Here is a 16,269-nt window from a genome sequence, read left to right as displayed (position 1 = left end):
CTTCCACAATGCAATGTGGGACATACATAGAATAGACATTCCAATTACAAAAGGGAGAAGCAGGCAAGAAAAAAGGAGCAACTGTTCCCAGGTAAGTCCACAATCCAACAGGGTGAATAACATTAAATCCTAAGGCTCTCGAATTATCTTCCTTGACTCTGTGTCCTGCCTCCTGGACAAGGTGGGGTAGGGGTTGGGCCCCCAAGGCCTCAAGCAGCCCAAGCCCTGTGGCTCAGCACACCCAAAGCTCTCATGGGTTGAAGTCTTGTGCTGCAAGCTCTCCCAGGCTGACATTGCACACTGGCAGCTCAATAGTTCTGGGATCTTGGTGGCAGTCCCACTCCCATTACTCCCCTAGGCATTGTACTCGTATGGACTGTCTGCAATGGCTTTGCTCCTGTGAAAAGGCACTGCCTGGGGCCTCAGGCTGTCCAAAACATCCTTTGAAATCTAGGTGGAGACCATTTTTGACCCCATAGCCCACTCATTCTGTGCATCTGCAGAATTAATACCAAACTACGGACTCTGTAAGTAAGTGTATAAAATATGCTTTTTAAAGTTGTTCTTCATCAGTTAGTTCAATGCCTTGCTGTGAGAAGTTTATATATGCGCATTGAAAACATGAAATGAGTGTGTTACTTCAAAGATGCATTGTGAGCTCCTTTATTACAGTGAATTGAACCGCTTCCCAAACAATGAACTCTGTCAACCAATGTACAAATACACATTTAAAAGATGTTCCTTATCATTTAGTTTATTGCCTTATTGTGAGGGATTTTATATATATATATACACACTGAAAATATAAATCTGGGCATGTTACTTCAAAGATGCATTGTGAAGCACTTTATTAAAATGAATTGAACTGTTTAACACAGTGAACTTTTTAACCACATGTTTAAGACATGCTCTTTAAAGATGTCCCTTGCCCTTGTGTTCTAAGCCATAATGTGAGGAGTTTATACATCCACATTTAAAAGATGAATCGAAGTATGTTACTTCAAAGATGTATTGTGAGCTGACTTATTACAGTGAATTGGACTATTTACCATTCTGTGAATTCTGTAAACAAGCATATAAAATGTTTTTAAAGATGTTCTTTACCAATAAGTTTAAAGACTTATCGTGTGAGGTTTACAAATACATACTAAAACATAAATCTGCTGCCAAGGCTTACCACTTGCATTCCTCAAATTAGGGGCACAATCCACACCTAAGCCCACTTGAGTGACAGCTGAGGTGACCAAGGATCACTGTTTGGGAATTTGGGGGGCAGAGACTTAAGGTGGTGCAGGGTAGTGAATGCTGATTTTTTTCAGGCATGCTGAGCTGCTCTCTTGAGGCTGCCTCAAAGATCTCTGAAATGAATTGGGTGTCATTCTCCCATTGTCTTGATGAATGGCACCTGGCTTATTTTATCTATGCTAATCCCTTTATCAAAGGATCAATTGGCTGCACCCTTGCACTTTTTTTGTTCTTTACTTGGCCAGGCTGTGAATTTTCTAAATCTTTATGTTCCACTTCCCTTTTAATTATAAATGTCATCTTTAAATCATTCATCTCTTCCTACATTTTACTCTAGGCATTTAATAGAAGCTGTGCTGCTCCTTCAACGTTTTGCTTAGAAATTTATTCCACCAGATGTCCCAGTTCATTCTCTTAAATTCAGCCTTACATAAAGCCATCTGGTGTGGACACAATTCAGCCAAGTTATTTGCTACGTTAGAAAATAATGGCCTTTACCCCAGTTTCCATTACCTTGTTCCTCATTTCTGTCCAAGACCCCATCAGAATTGCCTTACTGTCCATATTTATACCAGCTTTCTGATCATAGCTACTTAAGCAACCTCTAAGAAGTTTTACGCTTTCCCTACAGCTCTCCTTTTCTTTTGAGCCCTCGCCAGAACTGCCCTTAATGATCTGTTCATGGCAATACAAGCTTTTTATATCCTGGTTCTCCAGATTCTTCCCATTTGTACCCATTATCCAGTTCCAAAGTCACTTCCAAATATTCAGGTGTTTGTCACAGTAACACCCTACTTTTTGGTACCAATTCTCTTTCTGAGTCATTTTATGCTGCTATAACAGAGTACCACAGATGGAGTAATTCATAATGAACAGAAATTCGTTGGCTCACAATTCTAGACGATGAGAATTCCAAGATTGAAGGGCCAGCATCCTTTAAGGGCCTTCCTGCAGTATAATCTCATGGCAAAAGGGCAAGTGAGGGCAAGAGAGAGAGAGCAAGAAGAAACCAAGTTTGTCCTTTTATAAGGAACCCACTCCCATGATAAAGAGCTTGCTCCCACAATAAGAAACTCACGTCCACAATAACAACATTAATCTATTCATTACCTTTCATGGTCTAATCACCCCTTAAAGTTCCCACTTCTTAATGCTGCTACAATAGCAATTAAATTTCAGCATGAGTTTCAAACCATAGCAGTCATGTAAAAGGAAATTAATAAGAGATAAAAGTAGAGCAAAGGCAATTTAAAAAAATTTTTTTGATTGGTTGACTGTGTTTTAATACTATAACCTAATAGTTTGGCCTTCTATGAAAAAGAAATTTAGATTTCTTCTAACCATATTTATTATAGAAATAAAATCATGTTTTGAAATTAAGAAGCCACATTGAATATGGAAACAAATTTCAGGATCAAAAGCTCCTGATATACAGAAATCCTGCCAATACTTAAAAACCAGTCTGCATTCTACATATCCGAGTTTCAGAACTATCCCATAGGTTGTCATCAATGAGAAAAATCTTTTTAATTATCTAATTAGTATTTGTGTTTCAAACACTTGTAATTGAGAGAAATCTATGAATAAAACATCAAATTGCAGTTTAATAGCAGTATTAGTATACAATATGACTTTTTTATTTTGAAGAATTCATATTTCACACTGAAATTATGATGGTGAATCTGAGGTCTTCATAAAGTATCAAATGCTAAAAAGTACACTAAGATAGCAGTCAGTTTGAGTTGTAATAATAATGCTACAGGGCGAGGCATGGAGGCTCATGACTATAATCTCAGCACTTTGGGAATCCGAGGCGGGCAGATCTCTTGAGGCCAAAAGTTCAAGACCAGCCTGGCCAATGTGGTGAAACCCTGTCTCTACTAAAAACATAGAAATTAGCCGGGCATGATGGGGCATACCTGTAATCCCAGCTACTTGGGAGGCTGAGGCACAAGAATCACTTGAACCCAGGAGGCGAATGAGCTGTGATGGGACAACTGCACTCCAGTCTGGGCAACAGAGAGAGACTCTGCCTCAAAAATAATAATAATGATAATAATAATAATAATACAGACTCTTAATTTGAGGCAAATCAGTTAACTAACATTGAAGTTAATTTTATTATCTGTAAAATGAGAGTCATAATCCCATGTTTTGGAAGTTCTGATGTCAGTTAAAAGCTTGAACTTGTTTCATAAATTATAGTCACAGCTATAAATTGCCTTCTATAAAATGCCTATTTTAAGTCAAGTAATAAACATTTTTGCTTAATAAACATTATTGCTCTTTGCATGCAGTACTTTAACATGCACCACGGAAATAAGTGCATTTCAGGATTTGGAAACAAAGGTTCACGGAGGGTAAGTTGCCCAATGTCACACAAGTAATAAATGCAGTGCTGGAATTCCAGCTGAGTTCTGTCTGTCTTCTTATCCTTATGCCAACTCAGTCATACATTCTGATTTTTATCCAACTGATGACAGATATTCAATCATTCAAACCACATGGAGAAGCTTAAAATAATTGTTCAACTATCACATAATGGCATTTAAAAAGCTGTCTATTTGAACTGTCACCATGAGTGATTTAATAAAAAAGTTTCTATTACTTACAGATGTTCCAAAGATATGAGTCCTTTAAATGTTTGCTTATCTAGTGCATGGATTTCATTCTTATACAGGTACCTGGAAAATATATAGAATCTCATTAAATTATAAATTAGTAGTGATACCACATGTCTTAGATACAAACTTTTTAAACTATAAGCTGTGGACCTTAGGAGCTTTGTGGGATGTCCATAGATTCTCTAACAATATATAGAAACTGTTATTTCACTTAAATGTGTTCAATTGGTAAGAGTTCTAAGCCTCTCATCAAATTCTCAAATGGATCCTTGGTTCAAAATATTAAGAAACATAGAGTATTTGTGGAGAAATTCTGACTAATGGAGTCATATATACTGAGTAACAACTTCTCTAAGAAAAATATAAGTTTGACTATAAACAATTTTTTAAAATTTATTTTATGACACTGAATATATTCAACTGGTAGTTATAAAGCTGGCAAATACCACCATGGGATTCATCTTAAGGGGATAAAAGCATCTTAGAGATGCATAAGATGAATTTTGATCCTCCTGTGGCTTCTGTTGAAAATCTGCAGGAAAGAATACTATAAATGGATTTATAAATACGATGATACAACTAATCTTTACCAAAGGGTTTAAAGAAAACAATTTATGTGACATATGAGCACTTTCTCCATCGTTTTTCTTTAACCATAGGTTAGTAAGGTGATTTCTTCTCCACACTCTTTGTTAATGTCATGAAAATGAAGCCCTGGATCTTTTCTACTTGTGCCTCTCAGGGTTTGAGACAATCAGAATTCCTGAAACCTTCTATCAAGTGTCTTCAGAATGTGCTCTTGCATATTGTCAGTGCATCAGAATCACCTGGTGGTTTGTTAAACACACCAATTCTAAAGTTCACCCACAAACCTACTCAATCGGACTCTCTCAGGATATTTTCTAGATAATTCAATTGCAGCTCATCTGCAGTCCTGCCTTAAAGGCCATCAAAATCACAGTTCTGCCTAAAAATAAAGAAGGGACTGATTTTCTATAATTTGCTTAGTTAAGCTTTGAAAGTTCCAAACCAGTTTCTTTTCCCCCAATTTAGGACTCCAGTCAGTTTCTAAAAGTAGCAGTGACTAGTGTGGATTTACATCTAACTAGATGTTGTTTTTCCTCAGCATTAATTGATACTTCAGAAGATTTTGCTTTTACTCCAAATCTCAGAAATATAGCTACGTGTTAGAATTCAAGAAATACAATATTCTAGAACCATGTTTCTTCAAACAGTTTATAAGAAGCATTGAGAAGTGGTCTCAAAACTCACTAGTGGTTCTCAAGTGTGGAAGTATGCAAATCATAGTGTAGGTACGTGAGTCAGTAGTATTTGTAAGGCCTCATTTTGAGTTCTACCCAAGCCTTATAGTAATGTCTGGGTCCCTGCCTCCACAAATTCTGATTTAATGATGGGTCCAGGGTACAGACTAGACATTGAGATTCTTCATAGCTCCACAGGAGATAATAATATGCAGCAAGGTTGAAAGCTACTGTTACTAGGTAGAGAACAGGTGAAAGTATCCTGTAAATGTACCCCATTGGATTCAGAACTACCTCCTGGTAAAGGCCCTTAGACTATTAGAATGTTGAGAGCCACATGACTTCAAGGGTGTCATGTCTTGAGCATAAAGAAGTTGACTTCTACTGAGAGGCATACAAACACTATACTTGGTTTTTATTATTATCGTCAATTTTAAATAATGAGGGGTTGTTTCATAAAGATAAAATGAAATCATAAAATATTCATGAAGGAGTTTCAAAACTTAAAACTAAAGGTTTCCCATAATATTTTATCTCAGATACACAGATTCACTTTAGACTGTTATATTGTAGAAAATGGTTCAGGAAAAATAAGCACAAAGTAGGGGGAAAAGAATAGAACTTCTGCAATCAGATCTGCACAAATTGATTAAATCAGTAAAGTATGAATTCCAGATATGTTACTACCTATATTCATGTTATAGGACCAACAGGTTTGTATGCTCGCTGAAGAGTAACAGACCAATACACTGAGATAGCAGAGTCTGCAGCAGAGAAAGAGTTTAATTATCAACGGGCAGCCAAATAAAGAGACAGAAAGGACCCTCAAATTCTTCCCCCCAGTGAGTTCTGGGCTGGGGTTTTTAATGGATTAGTAGAGGGAAAGAGGTTAGAAAATTGGGGTTGTTGATTGGCTGGAATAAGGGGGATATTATTTGGATGTGGAAACCGCATTCTTTGGTGAGTCAGCTCCTCATGAGGTCCTTCAGACCTTATTGGTGTGCAGGACCTAAAAGGATATCTCAAATGGAAAACTTAACATTTTATAATTCTCAAGTTGTTATCTACAGAGCAGTTAAGGAGAACTATAATCTTCATGGGTCTATGTGATTTTAGGACAATAGGCACCAAACAGCTATGAGGAAGGGGTCAGAGAGCAGCTGATCTCATGATGAATGCTGATGTGCTGAAAGTTTGGCTTATTTTTGTTTCCTCCCACCCCCCCTCCACCTTCTTTCCTGATTAATTTTATAAAGTTTATAGGGACAGTTTCATTAACACCAGTCACACAGCTTCCAGTTTCCCATAGGATAATGGTATTCAGCTAAATTCAAATCTCTCCACACACCTCTGAAAACCACACAGTTCAACGAAAGAAGAAAAACACATCACCCAGAGCACAAGCTACCACAAAACCAGAGAAAGAGAGCATTAGCAACTTCAGTTTACATGTAAGTGGTGAAAACACTAAAGCATCTCTAGAGTCCACCCTCAGCAGAGTCAAGTGGGAATCCCCACTTTTTACAGATGAAGGGACTGTGGCAGAAGGGGTAGAACAACAAAGGGTGAGAGTACCATCCTGATGAGAACTTAAGATTGAGGAAATTAGAACCCTGGCTCCTAAGGAATTGAAAGAAAGGGCTTGGAAAATGAGTGGGAGAAAGCACCTTGCTAGCATGGGGTAACTTGTGGAGAATTGGTATTAACAGGAAAGAAGAAAGCAAGAAGTCAAAGGTAAAATAAATTCGGACCAGGATTTTAAAAATCAAGATTATTGTGTACCAAGATAATCACTGTAAGGAAAATTACCTGTAAATACTAAAGGAAAATTAAGAAAAACAAATCTGATACTAAATTTGATGGAAATAGAAAACCTAGAAATAGAAATTTTGATCAAAATCTAAATAAAAAATCAAAAAGATATTTCTCAACTATTTCATTTACAATAGCTTATAAATAATAAGCTACCTAGGAATAAACTTAACCAAGCAGGTTAAAGACTTCTACACTGAAAGATACAAAACATTACTGTAAGAAATTAAAGAGAATGTGAATGAATGGAAAGATTTCCCATACTCATGGCCTTAAAGATTTAATATCGTTAAAATGTCAATACTACTCAAAGTGATCTAAAAATTTAATACAATCCCTATCAGCATTTCAATGGCATTTTTTTTTGCAGAAATAGGGAATCTCATCCTAAAATCTATGTGACATTTCAAGAGGCCCTGAACAGTTAAAACAATCTTGAGAAAGAATAACATAGTTGAAGATTTTATACTTTCTGATTTCAAAACTTATAACAAATGTATAGTAATCAAAACAGCATGGTACTGGCATAGAAACAGATATACAGACCAATAGGAAGTCCACAAATAAGCCCTCCCATGTATGGTCAAATGATTATTTACAAGACTACCAAGAATACACAATGAGGAAAGGAAAAATCTGTTCAATAAATAGTGTTGGGAAAACTAGCTCTCCACATGGAAAAGAATAAAACTGGAACCTTATACCATATACAAAAATTAACTCAAAATGAAGCGAAGACCTAAAACTCTTAGAAGGAAACATACAGAGAAAGCTCCATGACCTTGGGTTTGGCAAATATTTCTTAAATGTGACACCAAAAGCAAAGGCAACAAAAGTAAAAATAGGTAAACTGGACTACACCAAGATTTAAAAGTTTGATATGTCAAAGAATACAGTCAGCAGGGTGAAAAGGCAACCTGCAGAATGGACGAAAATATTTGCAAATCATATATCTGATAAGGAGTTAATATCCAGAATATACAAAGACCTTCTACAACTCAACAACAACCAAAAAAAAAAACCATTTAAAAATGGGTAAAGGACTTTAATAGACAGTTTGTCAAAGAAAATATACAAGTGACCAACAAGAATTCACTAATCATTAGTGAAATGCAAATCAAAACCACAATGAGCTATCACCTCACGTTAGGATGGCTACTTTCAAAAAGACAAAATAAGCATTTGTGAGGATGTGGAGAAATAAGAATCCTGTACACTGTTGGTAGGAATGTAAATTGGCACAGCCACTATGAAAAACTGTATGGAGAGTCCTCAAAAACTAAAAATTCAATTACCATCTAGCAATTCCTAGGCAAATATACTTCTGGGCATATATCTGAAAGAATTGAAAGTAGAAATATCTGCACACACATGTTCCACACCAGCACTACTCACATAGCCAAGAGGTGGATTCAACCCAAATGTCCACTGGCGAGTGAATAGAAAAACAAAATGTGGTATATACATACAATGGTATATTATTCAGCTTTAGCATTTCAGGAAGCCAAGGCAGGAGGATCACTTGAGCCCAGGAGTTCAAGACCAGTCTGGAAAGATGAGATAGCAAGATCTCATCTCTACTAAAAAAATTTTGAATTAATTTTTTTTTAAAAAAACGAAGGAAATTCTGACACATGCTACAAAATGGATTAACATTGAGGACATTAAACTAAGTAAAGTAAACCGGTCACAAGAAGACAAATACTATATGATTCCTCTTGTATGAGGAAGATAGAGTAGTAAACTCGTAATGACAGAAAGTAGAGTAGTGGTTGCCAGGGGCTACAGAGAGACGGAAATCGAGAGTTGTTTAATGGGTATAGAGTTTCAGTTTTGCAAGATTAAAAGGTTCTGGAGATTGATTACACCACAATGTGAATATACTGAATAATACCAAATCATTTAGAAATGTTTAAGATGGTACACTTTATGTTTTGTATTTTTTACCACAATTACACTTTTTAAAAAATGTTAAACGGACATAAAATCATCTAAATTATATAAAATAACTGTGTCTACATAAAAATTAAAACTACATCCAAAACATTGACAGTGATAACAGGCCTGGGGTTTTGCACAAATTTATTTTCTTCATTGTTCTTTTTCATATTTCAATATTTTCTAAGATGATTATATATTGATATATTGCTTTTTCATATTTATTTCATATTTATTTTTATTATACAAGTAAGAAATTATATCCCTTTATAAAATATATAATTTTAAAGAAATAAATCAAACTCATCTATGTGTTCTTCACCCTGGATAATAACATTACTTTTAAAATGTGTTGTTTTATATTTTGTGTTTTTTTTTATAAAAATGATATTTAGTGTATAAAATATTGTTACTTTTTATCTTAACAACTGGAAGACGTTAACCAACTTATTTTATCCCTCCATGCTTCATGCTTCATTAAATTTCTTTAGATAACAAAAGATTCTTTCCCTAATTCCAAAAAATACTATGTGAAATTTATAGCCCCAATAATAACTTAAACGAATGAAATCACAGAACTCAAACATCATTTATTTCCTTTTAAGTCTCACATAGCTATTATATAGGTTTGACACTAAAATTTTGGGGAAATGCTTGCTGAACTAATGTATTGAGTTTTTCACTCCACCCTCTCAGTGTAGATAAAACTTATTGGGCTTTTGGACCAAGGAATGTTATAGAGGGGAGCAATGAAAAGCCTAAACCCTCCCCATCAAACACAGAATTAGTTCCAAGGGAAGAGTAATAAAAATCAAAATAGTTGGTAGGTGTGAGAATAGAGTCTGTACCCCCATTTCCTGATGGTTGCTCTGGAAGATGACAGACATCACAGATAGGTTTCTAATCTACCATGGGACCATAGAGGTGCTGAGATGGCTGTAAGATGCATCAAGGCATAAAACTAACCTGACAAATCACTGAGCTCTTCAATGGGGTGGGGAAGAGAAAAAGGTTTTTGCAGGCCTTATAGTGGGTGGATGTGACACCAAGAGTCATGGACTTGCGAGGGAGTTGCAGTTGTAATGGAGATGTCACAGTAGAGGTTGGTTTGCTCTTGCAACCCTGTGACAAGAAAGAAACAGAGTAGCCCCAGATGTCATGACTGTGCTCAAGGACTACCTAGACTTGTGTTTCACCTCACAGAATGAGAATGATCACAGACTAGAGAGCAAGCATAATACCTCCATGAAAACAACCAAGAGGTCTCATGAAGCCATATGGAGCCTGGGCAGCCATCTTAGCCCAGGCTTCCATAACAAAAGTACATAGACTGGATGGCTTGAACAATAGCAATTTATATGCTAACAGTTCTAGAGGCTGCAAAGTCCAAGATCAAGGTCTGGCACTGTTTGGTTTCTGAAGTCTCTCTTCCTGGCTCACAGATAGCCACTTTGTCACTGTGCCCTTACATGGCACAGAGAGAGTGAGAGCAAGCACCCATGTCTCTTCCTCTTTCAAGGACACTACTCCCATACAGGGGCTCCACACTCATGACCTCACCTAAACCCAATTACCTGCTGAAGGCTCCACCTCCAAATACCCTCACACTGGGTCTTAGGGCTTCAAGATAGGAGTCTTGGGAGGATACAAACATTCAATCCATAACAGTATTTTAGATTGAATAGAGAGAAAAGAATGAGTAACAGAGATTCTGAATGGACTCTATTTACCCCAAATGGTAAGTTTACCCAAATTGGGCCAAGATGTTTTCTGCCATTATGTGGAATGAGGTCCAAAATAATAATTGGCTTACAAAAAAATTATTTTTTGCACTACTCAATACATAGACTGACAAATTCACAGTTGATACACACCCCATTGTAAACATATTTCCATATGAAGAACTACACAGTAAGTTGCAAAAGTTGCACACCTCAGTCTCTGTGTGGTATCATGCTCTGCTCAATATATTTAAAAGACAGTACAGAGCAATGTAACTTTCTATTATCTATAAAAATTCCATGCAGATTTTCAAGTAATAATATATGTGAAAATAAAAATGCAAAATAACTTAAAATGTGAAATAAATCTAGTTGTTAATTCAAAGTTGGAAAGTCATTTCTATACACACAAAATCTAAAAGTCATGAAAAAATGTTTGTCTACATGAAATGTCAAGGAAATTGAAATCTTGTTTTCTAAAAGATCCTACATTTAATTACCTCCCAGTATAAAAGGACACTTGCTATTCAGATTTTATTTTCAATTACTATTTTTCACTAGAAGAAATCCAACTCTTTGAAGACACAGCTGCTTCCAGGTCTGGGGCAACAAAAGTATATGACACAACGTTTGACAAAAAGCACTCAAAGTCTAATGGGATTATGTCAAAAGGACAAAAGAGTTAGCTGGAAGAGTCTTCCACTGGCCAAATTTGGGACTATTTGTGGGTTAGAAAAAGGGATAATGGAACTGATTATAATACGTAGAATTTATTTTATTTCCAACTTTTATTTTCGGTTCTGAGGGTACTGTGCAGGTTTGTTACATACGTAAATTTCAGGTCACAGACGGTTGGTTCACAGATTATTTTGCTACCCAGATAATAAGCCTAGTGCTCATTAGGGAGTTTTTCCATGCTCACTCTCCTCCCAACCTCCACCCTTAAGTAGGCACACTGGTGCCTACTTGGACACATTTGTGTCCATATGTACTTAACGTTTAGCATTTCATGAGTCCACTGAGATAAGGCAGAAGAAGAGAAAATGACAGAGACACAACATGATGGGGCATGGGAACAGATTCCTTCTTTTAAGAAGAATACCAGCTAGTACAGGCAGTCATAAAATTAGGAAATCATAATTTTGCAATACAATATAAAAGTATATTTATGCAAGGCTCATCAATGATGCCAAAACCATTGGTGAAATTTTGTATATGGGAAAGCAATTAACTTTGATACATTAACCTTGAATCTTATAAACCTTGTTATAATCACTTATTAGTTCTAAGAGATTTGTGTTAATTGTTTGGGATTTTCTTGATAAGTAATCACGTAATTTGCAAACAAAGACAGTTTTACTTCTCCCTTCCCAATCTATTGTTTCCACATTTCATTAGCTAAGGCTTCCAGTACGATGGTGAATAGGGATGGAGAGAGGGGACATCCTGGCCTTGTTCCTGAGCCTAGTGGGAAAGCAATACAGGTTAAGCATGCCTAATCCAAAAATGTGAAATCTGAAATGCTCCAAAATTCAAAACTTTTTAAGTGCGGACAAGGGTAAAATTCTATACCTGACTTCCTGTGAGAGGTCGTAGTTAAAACTCAGTCACACAACATACAGCTTATTCAGTGTCCCCAAAGGAAAAGGGCTCTCCTAGCCCCCTTCAGCTGCAATATATCTTTTCCTAAACAAATAAATAAATAAAGTGCACAGTAACTTTTTAGTTGAAAAACCACATAATAGGTGGAGGCTGAAAGCCTGCCATTGTTTGTCATTGCTGTTGTTCAACAGCTGATGCAGGTATTTGGTGATGCCACTGCCCTGCTTAGGTACTCTGCACACAATATTTTTTCACTGTAATAATAATATGTTGTTTTTTACTATTAAGTACTTATGTGTGAATAAGTATAAAAAAAAGATTCCAAGTCAGGAATGAGAGTACTGTCAAACAACAACAGATTGTCTATATGGATGGCTGAGACAGTGACACCTTTGCTTTCTGATGGTTCAATGTACACATACTTTGTCTCATGCAAAACATTATTAAAATATTTTATAAAATTACTATCAGTCTATGTGCATCAGGTGAATACATATAATGTATTGTGAAACATAAATGAATTTCATGTTTATATGAATTCCATCCCTAAGATATCTCATTATGTATATGCAAATACACCAAAATAAAAAAAATCCATAATTCAAAGCATTTCTGGTCCCAAGCATTTCATATAAAGGATGCTTAACCTGTAGTTTCTCACCATTAAGCATTATATTAGCCATAGGGGTTTTTTTTGGATCTTCTTTATTGAGTGAAGAGAGTACCCTTGCTTCCTAGTTTGCTCAGGTTTTATCACAAATGGGTGTTCAATTTTGCCAAATGCATTTTATGCATCTGCTGATATAATCATATCACTTTTCTTCCCTAACCTGTTGATATGATGGATTAAATTATCTGATTTTCAAATGTTGAACCACCTTTGTATACCTGGGATAGTATAATTACTTTTATACAATGTTGGATTTGATTAGCTAATATTTTGTTGAGGATTCTTGCATTCATCTTTATGAGAGATATTGGTCTGTGGTTATTATTTCCTGTAATATATTTTTCTGGTTTTGGTATTAGGGTAATGTTGGCCTCAGATAATTAAAGTTAGGAAGTATTCCCTCTGCTTCTGTTTTTCTGGAACAAATTATAGATAATTAACGTCATTTTTTCTTTAAATGTTTGGTAGAATTCACCAGTAAAATCATCTGAATCTGGTGCTTTCTGTTTTAGAAGGTTATTAATTATTGATTCAATTTGTTTAATAAATATGGCCCTATTTAGATTACCTCTTTCTTCTTGTGTGGTTTGTTACATTGTGTCTTTCAAGAAATTTGTCCATTTTATCTAAGTTACCAAATTGATGGGCTTAAAATTGCTAATAATACCCTTTTATTATTCTTTTAACATCTATGGTTCACTAGAGATGGCCCAGTTTTATGTGTGATATTAGTAATTTATGTTTATTCTTTTTTTTTCTTCACTATCCAGGCTGGGAGTTTGTCAATTTTCACAATTTTTTCAAAGAACCAGTTTTTACTTTTGTCAAATTTCTGTATTGTTTCCCATTTTCACTTTTATTGATTTCTGCTCTATTTTGTAATTATTCATTTCTTCTGCTTCTTTAATTTTATATTGCTTTTTTTCTCTTGTCTCCTATGATTGGAAGTCTAGATTATTGATTTTATATCTTTTTTCTTTTCTAATGTATGTATTCAACACTATACCTCTAAGGACTGCTTTCACTGCATCCCGCGAAATCTGATGAGTTGTATTTTTACTTTTATTCAGTTCAAAATACTTTTAAATTTCCCTTGAGACTTCTTTGATCAGCATGTTACTTATAAATGTGTTTAATCTATAAATATTTTGTTATTTTCCAGCTATCTTTCAGTTATTAATTTCTAGTTTAATTCCATTGTGGTTTGAGAACATACTTTGTATGCTTTCTATTTTTTTAATTAGATGAGATGTGTTGTATGGCATATAATATGGTCTTTCTTGGTGAATGTTCTATGTGAGCTTGAGAAGAATGTGTATTTCTGTTGTCACTGGGTGGAGTATTTTACAAATTTCAATTAGACCCAGTTGAGTGATGGTTTTGTTCAGTTCAACTATATCCTTACTAGTTTTCTGCCTGCTGGATCTGTCAATTGCTGATAGAGGCATGTTGAAGCCTTCAACTATCATAGTCAATTCCTCTATTTCTTCTTGCAGCTCTAACAGTTTTTGCCTCACATATTTTGCTGCTCTACTGTTAGGTGCATATACATTAAGGATTACTGTGTCATCTTGGAGAATGAATCCCTTTATCACTACATAATACCCTCTTTATCCCTCAATACTTTTTGTTTTTGTCCTTAAGTCTGCTTTATCTGAAATTAATATAGCTATTCTAGTTTTCTTTTCATTTGTGTTAGCATGATGCAACTTTCTCCATCTCTTTATTTTTAATCTATCTATAATTGATTATACTACTTCATGGGTAGTGCTGGTACCTTGTAACAGAGTACAGTCATCCTTCAGTATCCATAAGGGATTGGTTTCAGGACCTCTCAAGGACACCAAAATCTGTAGATGCTCAAGTTCTGATATAAAACGATGCGACATTTACATATAACCTATGCACATCCTCCTATATACCCCAAATTATCTCTAAATTACTGATAATACCTAATACAATATAAAAACCTATGTAAATAGTTGTTGAACTGTTTAGAGAATAATATCAAGAAAAAAGTCCCTATATGTTCATACGGATGCAATTTTTTCCCAATATTTTCAATCTGTGATCAGCTGAATCCATGGATGTGAAACTCATAAATATGAAGGGCTGACTGTATTTCCAATTCCTTTTTTCTATCCCTTTTAACAATTATTCCTGTCATCCACTTATCCATAAGCTACCAAATTTATTGTATTTATTTTTATTCTGAACAAATTCTTATCTGTTATATCAATAAATAATAAAAAATAAAAGATTATATTTTACCTTGATTTATTCCTTCTCTATTGCTCCACCTTCCTTTGTATAAGTCTGAGTTTCAGATCTACATCATTTCCCTTCTCTTTGAAGGATTTTTTTAAACATTCATTGCAAGGCAGGTCTATTAGTAACAAATTTCCTCAATTCTTATTTGTCTAAGAAAGTCATTGTTTCCTCTTCAATTTGAAGGATTTTTAATCAATACAGAAGTCTAAACTGGTGGTTTTTACTTTCAATGTTTTAAATATTTTACTTCATGCTCTTTTTGCTTACTTGTTTTCTGAGAAGTCCAGTGTAATTTGTATCCTTTTTCCCATACAGGTAAGGTGTTTTTACCCCTGCCTTTCAAGATTTAATTCTTTGTCTGTTTTTCTGCAATGTGAATATGCTATGCCTAGGTGTAGATTCTTTGGTATTTATTCTGCTTTGTGTTCTCTGAGCTTTTGGGACCTGTGTTTCCCATCTGTCATTATTTTTGAAAAATTATCAGCCATTATTACTTCAAATGTTTTTTCTTCTCCTTTCACATTTTCTTCCGATCTGGTATTTCCATTACATGTATGTTACACCTTTTGTTATTATCCTGCCTTTCTTGAGTATTGTGTTTCATTTTTCCATCCTTTTCTCTTTGTATTTCAGTTTAGGAGGTCTCTATTAACATATCACCAAGGTCACTGATTCTTTCCTCAGCCATATCCAGTCAACTGGTGGGCCCATCAAAGGCATTCTTAACTTCTGCTACAGTGTTTTTATTTCTAGAATTTCCTTTTCATTCTTTCCTAGAGTTTCTGTTTCTCTGCTTAAATTACCCACCTATTCTTGCATGTTTTCCACTTTTCCCATTAGAGTCTTTGACACATTAATATAGTTGTTTGAAATTCCTGAGTGAGCATTCCAAAATCTCTGCTGAGTCTGAGTCTAGTTCTGATGCCAGCTTTCTCTCTTCTGGCTGCATGTTTTCTTGCTTTTTAACTTTCCTTATAATTTTTTTAAAAGGTGGAAATGACGTGTCCTGTAACAGGAACTGAGGTAAATAATTTTTCAGTACTGAAAGGTGACTTGCAGCTTATTTTCATATGGTTCAGTAAGATGTATAATGCATACAAATATATAATATGCGAATTTCTAAT

The 16,269-nt window shown here is 35.1% G+C and overlaps 1 protein-coding gene across 1 annotated transcript in view; it reads right to left on the bottom strand.

The window, feature by feature from the left end:
* The window catches only part of PXDNL (peroxidasin like), a 508,880-nt gene that overhangs the window by 237,964 nt on the left and 254,647 nt on the right, over nt 1-16,269 (bottom strand). The window contains exon 4 of the mRNA XM_055349261.2: nt 3,858-3,929. Within this exon, the coding sequence (XP_055205236.2) occupies nt 3,858-3,929 (72 nt within the window). The remainder of the gene's footprint in view (nt 1-3,857; nt 3,930-16,269) is intronic.

Source organism: Gorilla gorilla, chromosome 7, assembly GCF_029281585.2.
Source record: "Gorilla gorilla gorilla isolate KB3781 chromosome 7, NHGRI_mGorGor1-v2.1_pri, whole genome shotgun sequence".
Classification (NCBI taxonomy): domain Eukaryota; kingdom Metazoa; phylum Chordata; class Mammalia; order Primates; family Hominidae; genus Gorilla; species Gorilla gorilla.
Note: the sequence above shows the minus strand (reverse complement) of the source record. Positions and strands in the feature narration are given on the sequence as shown.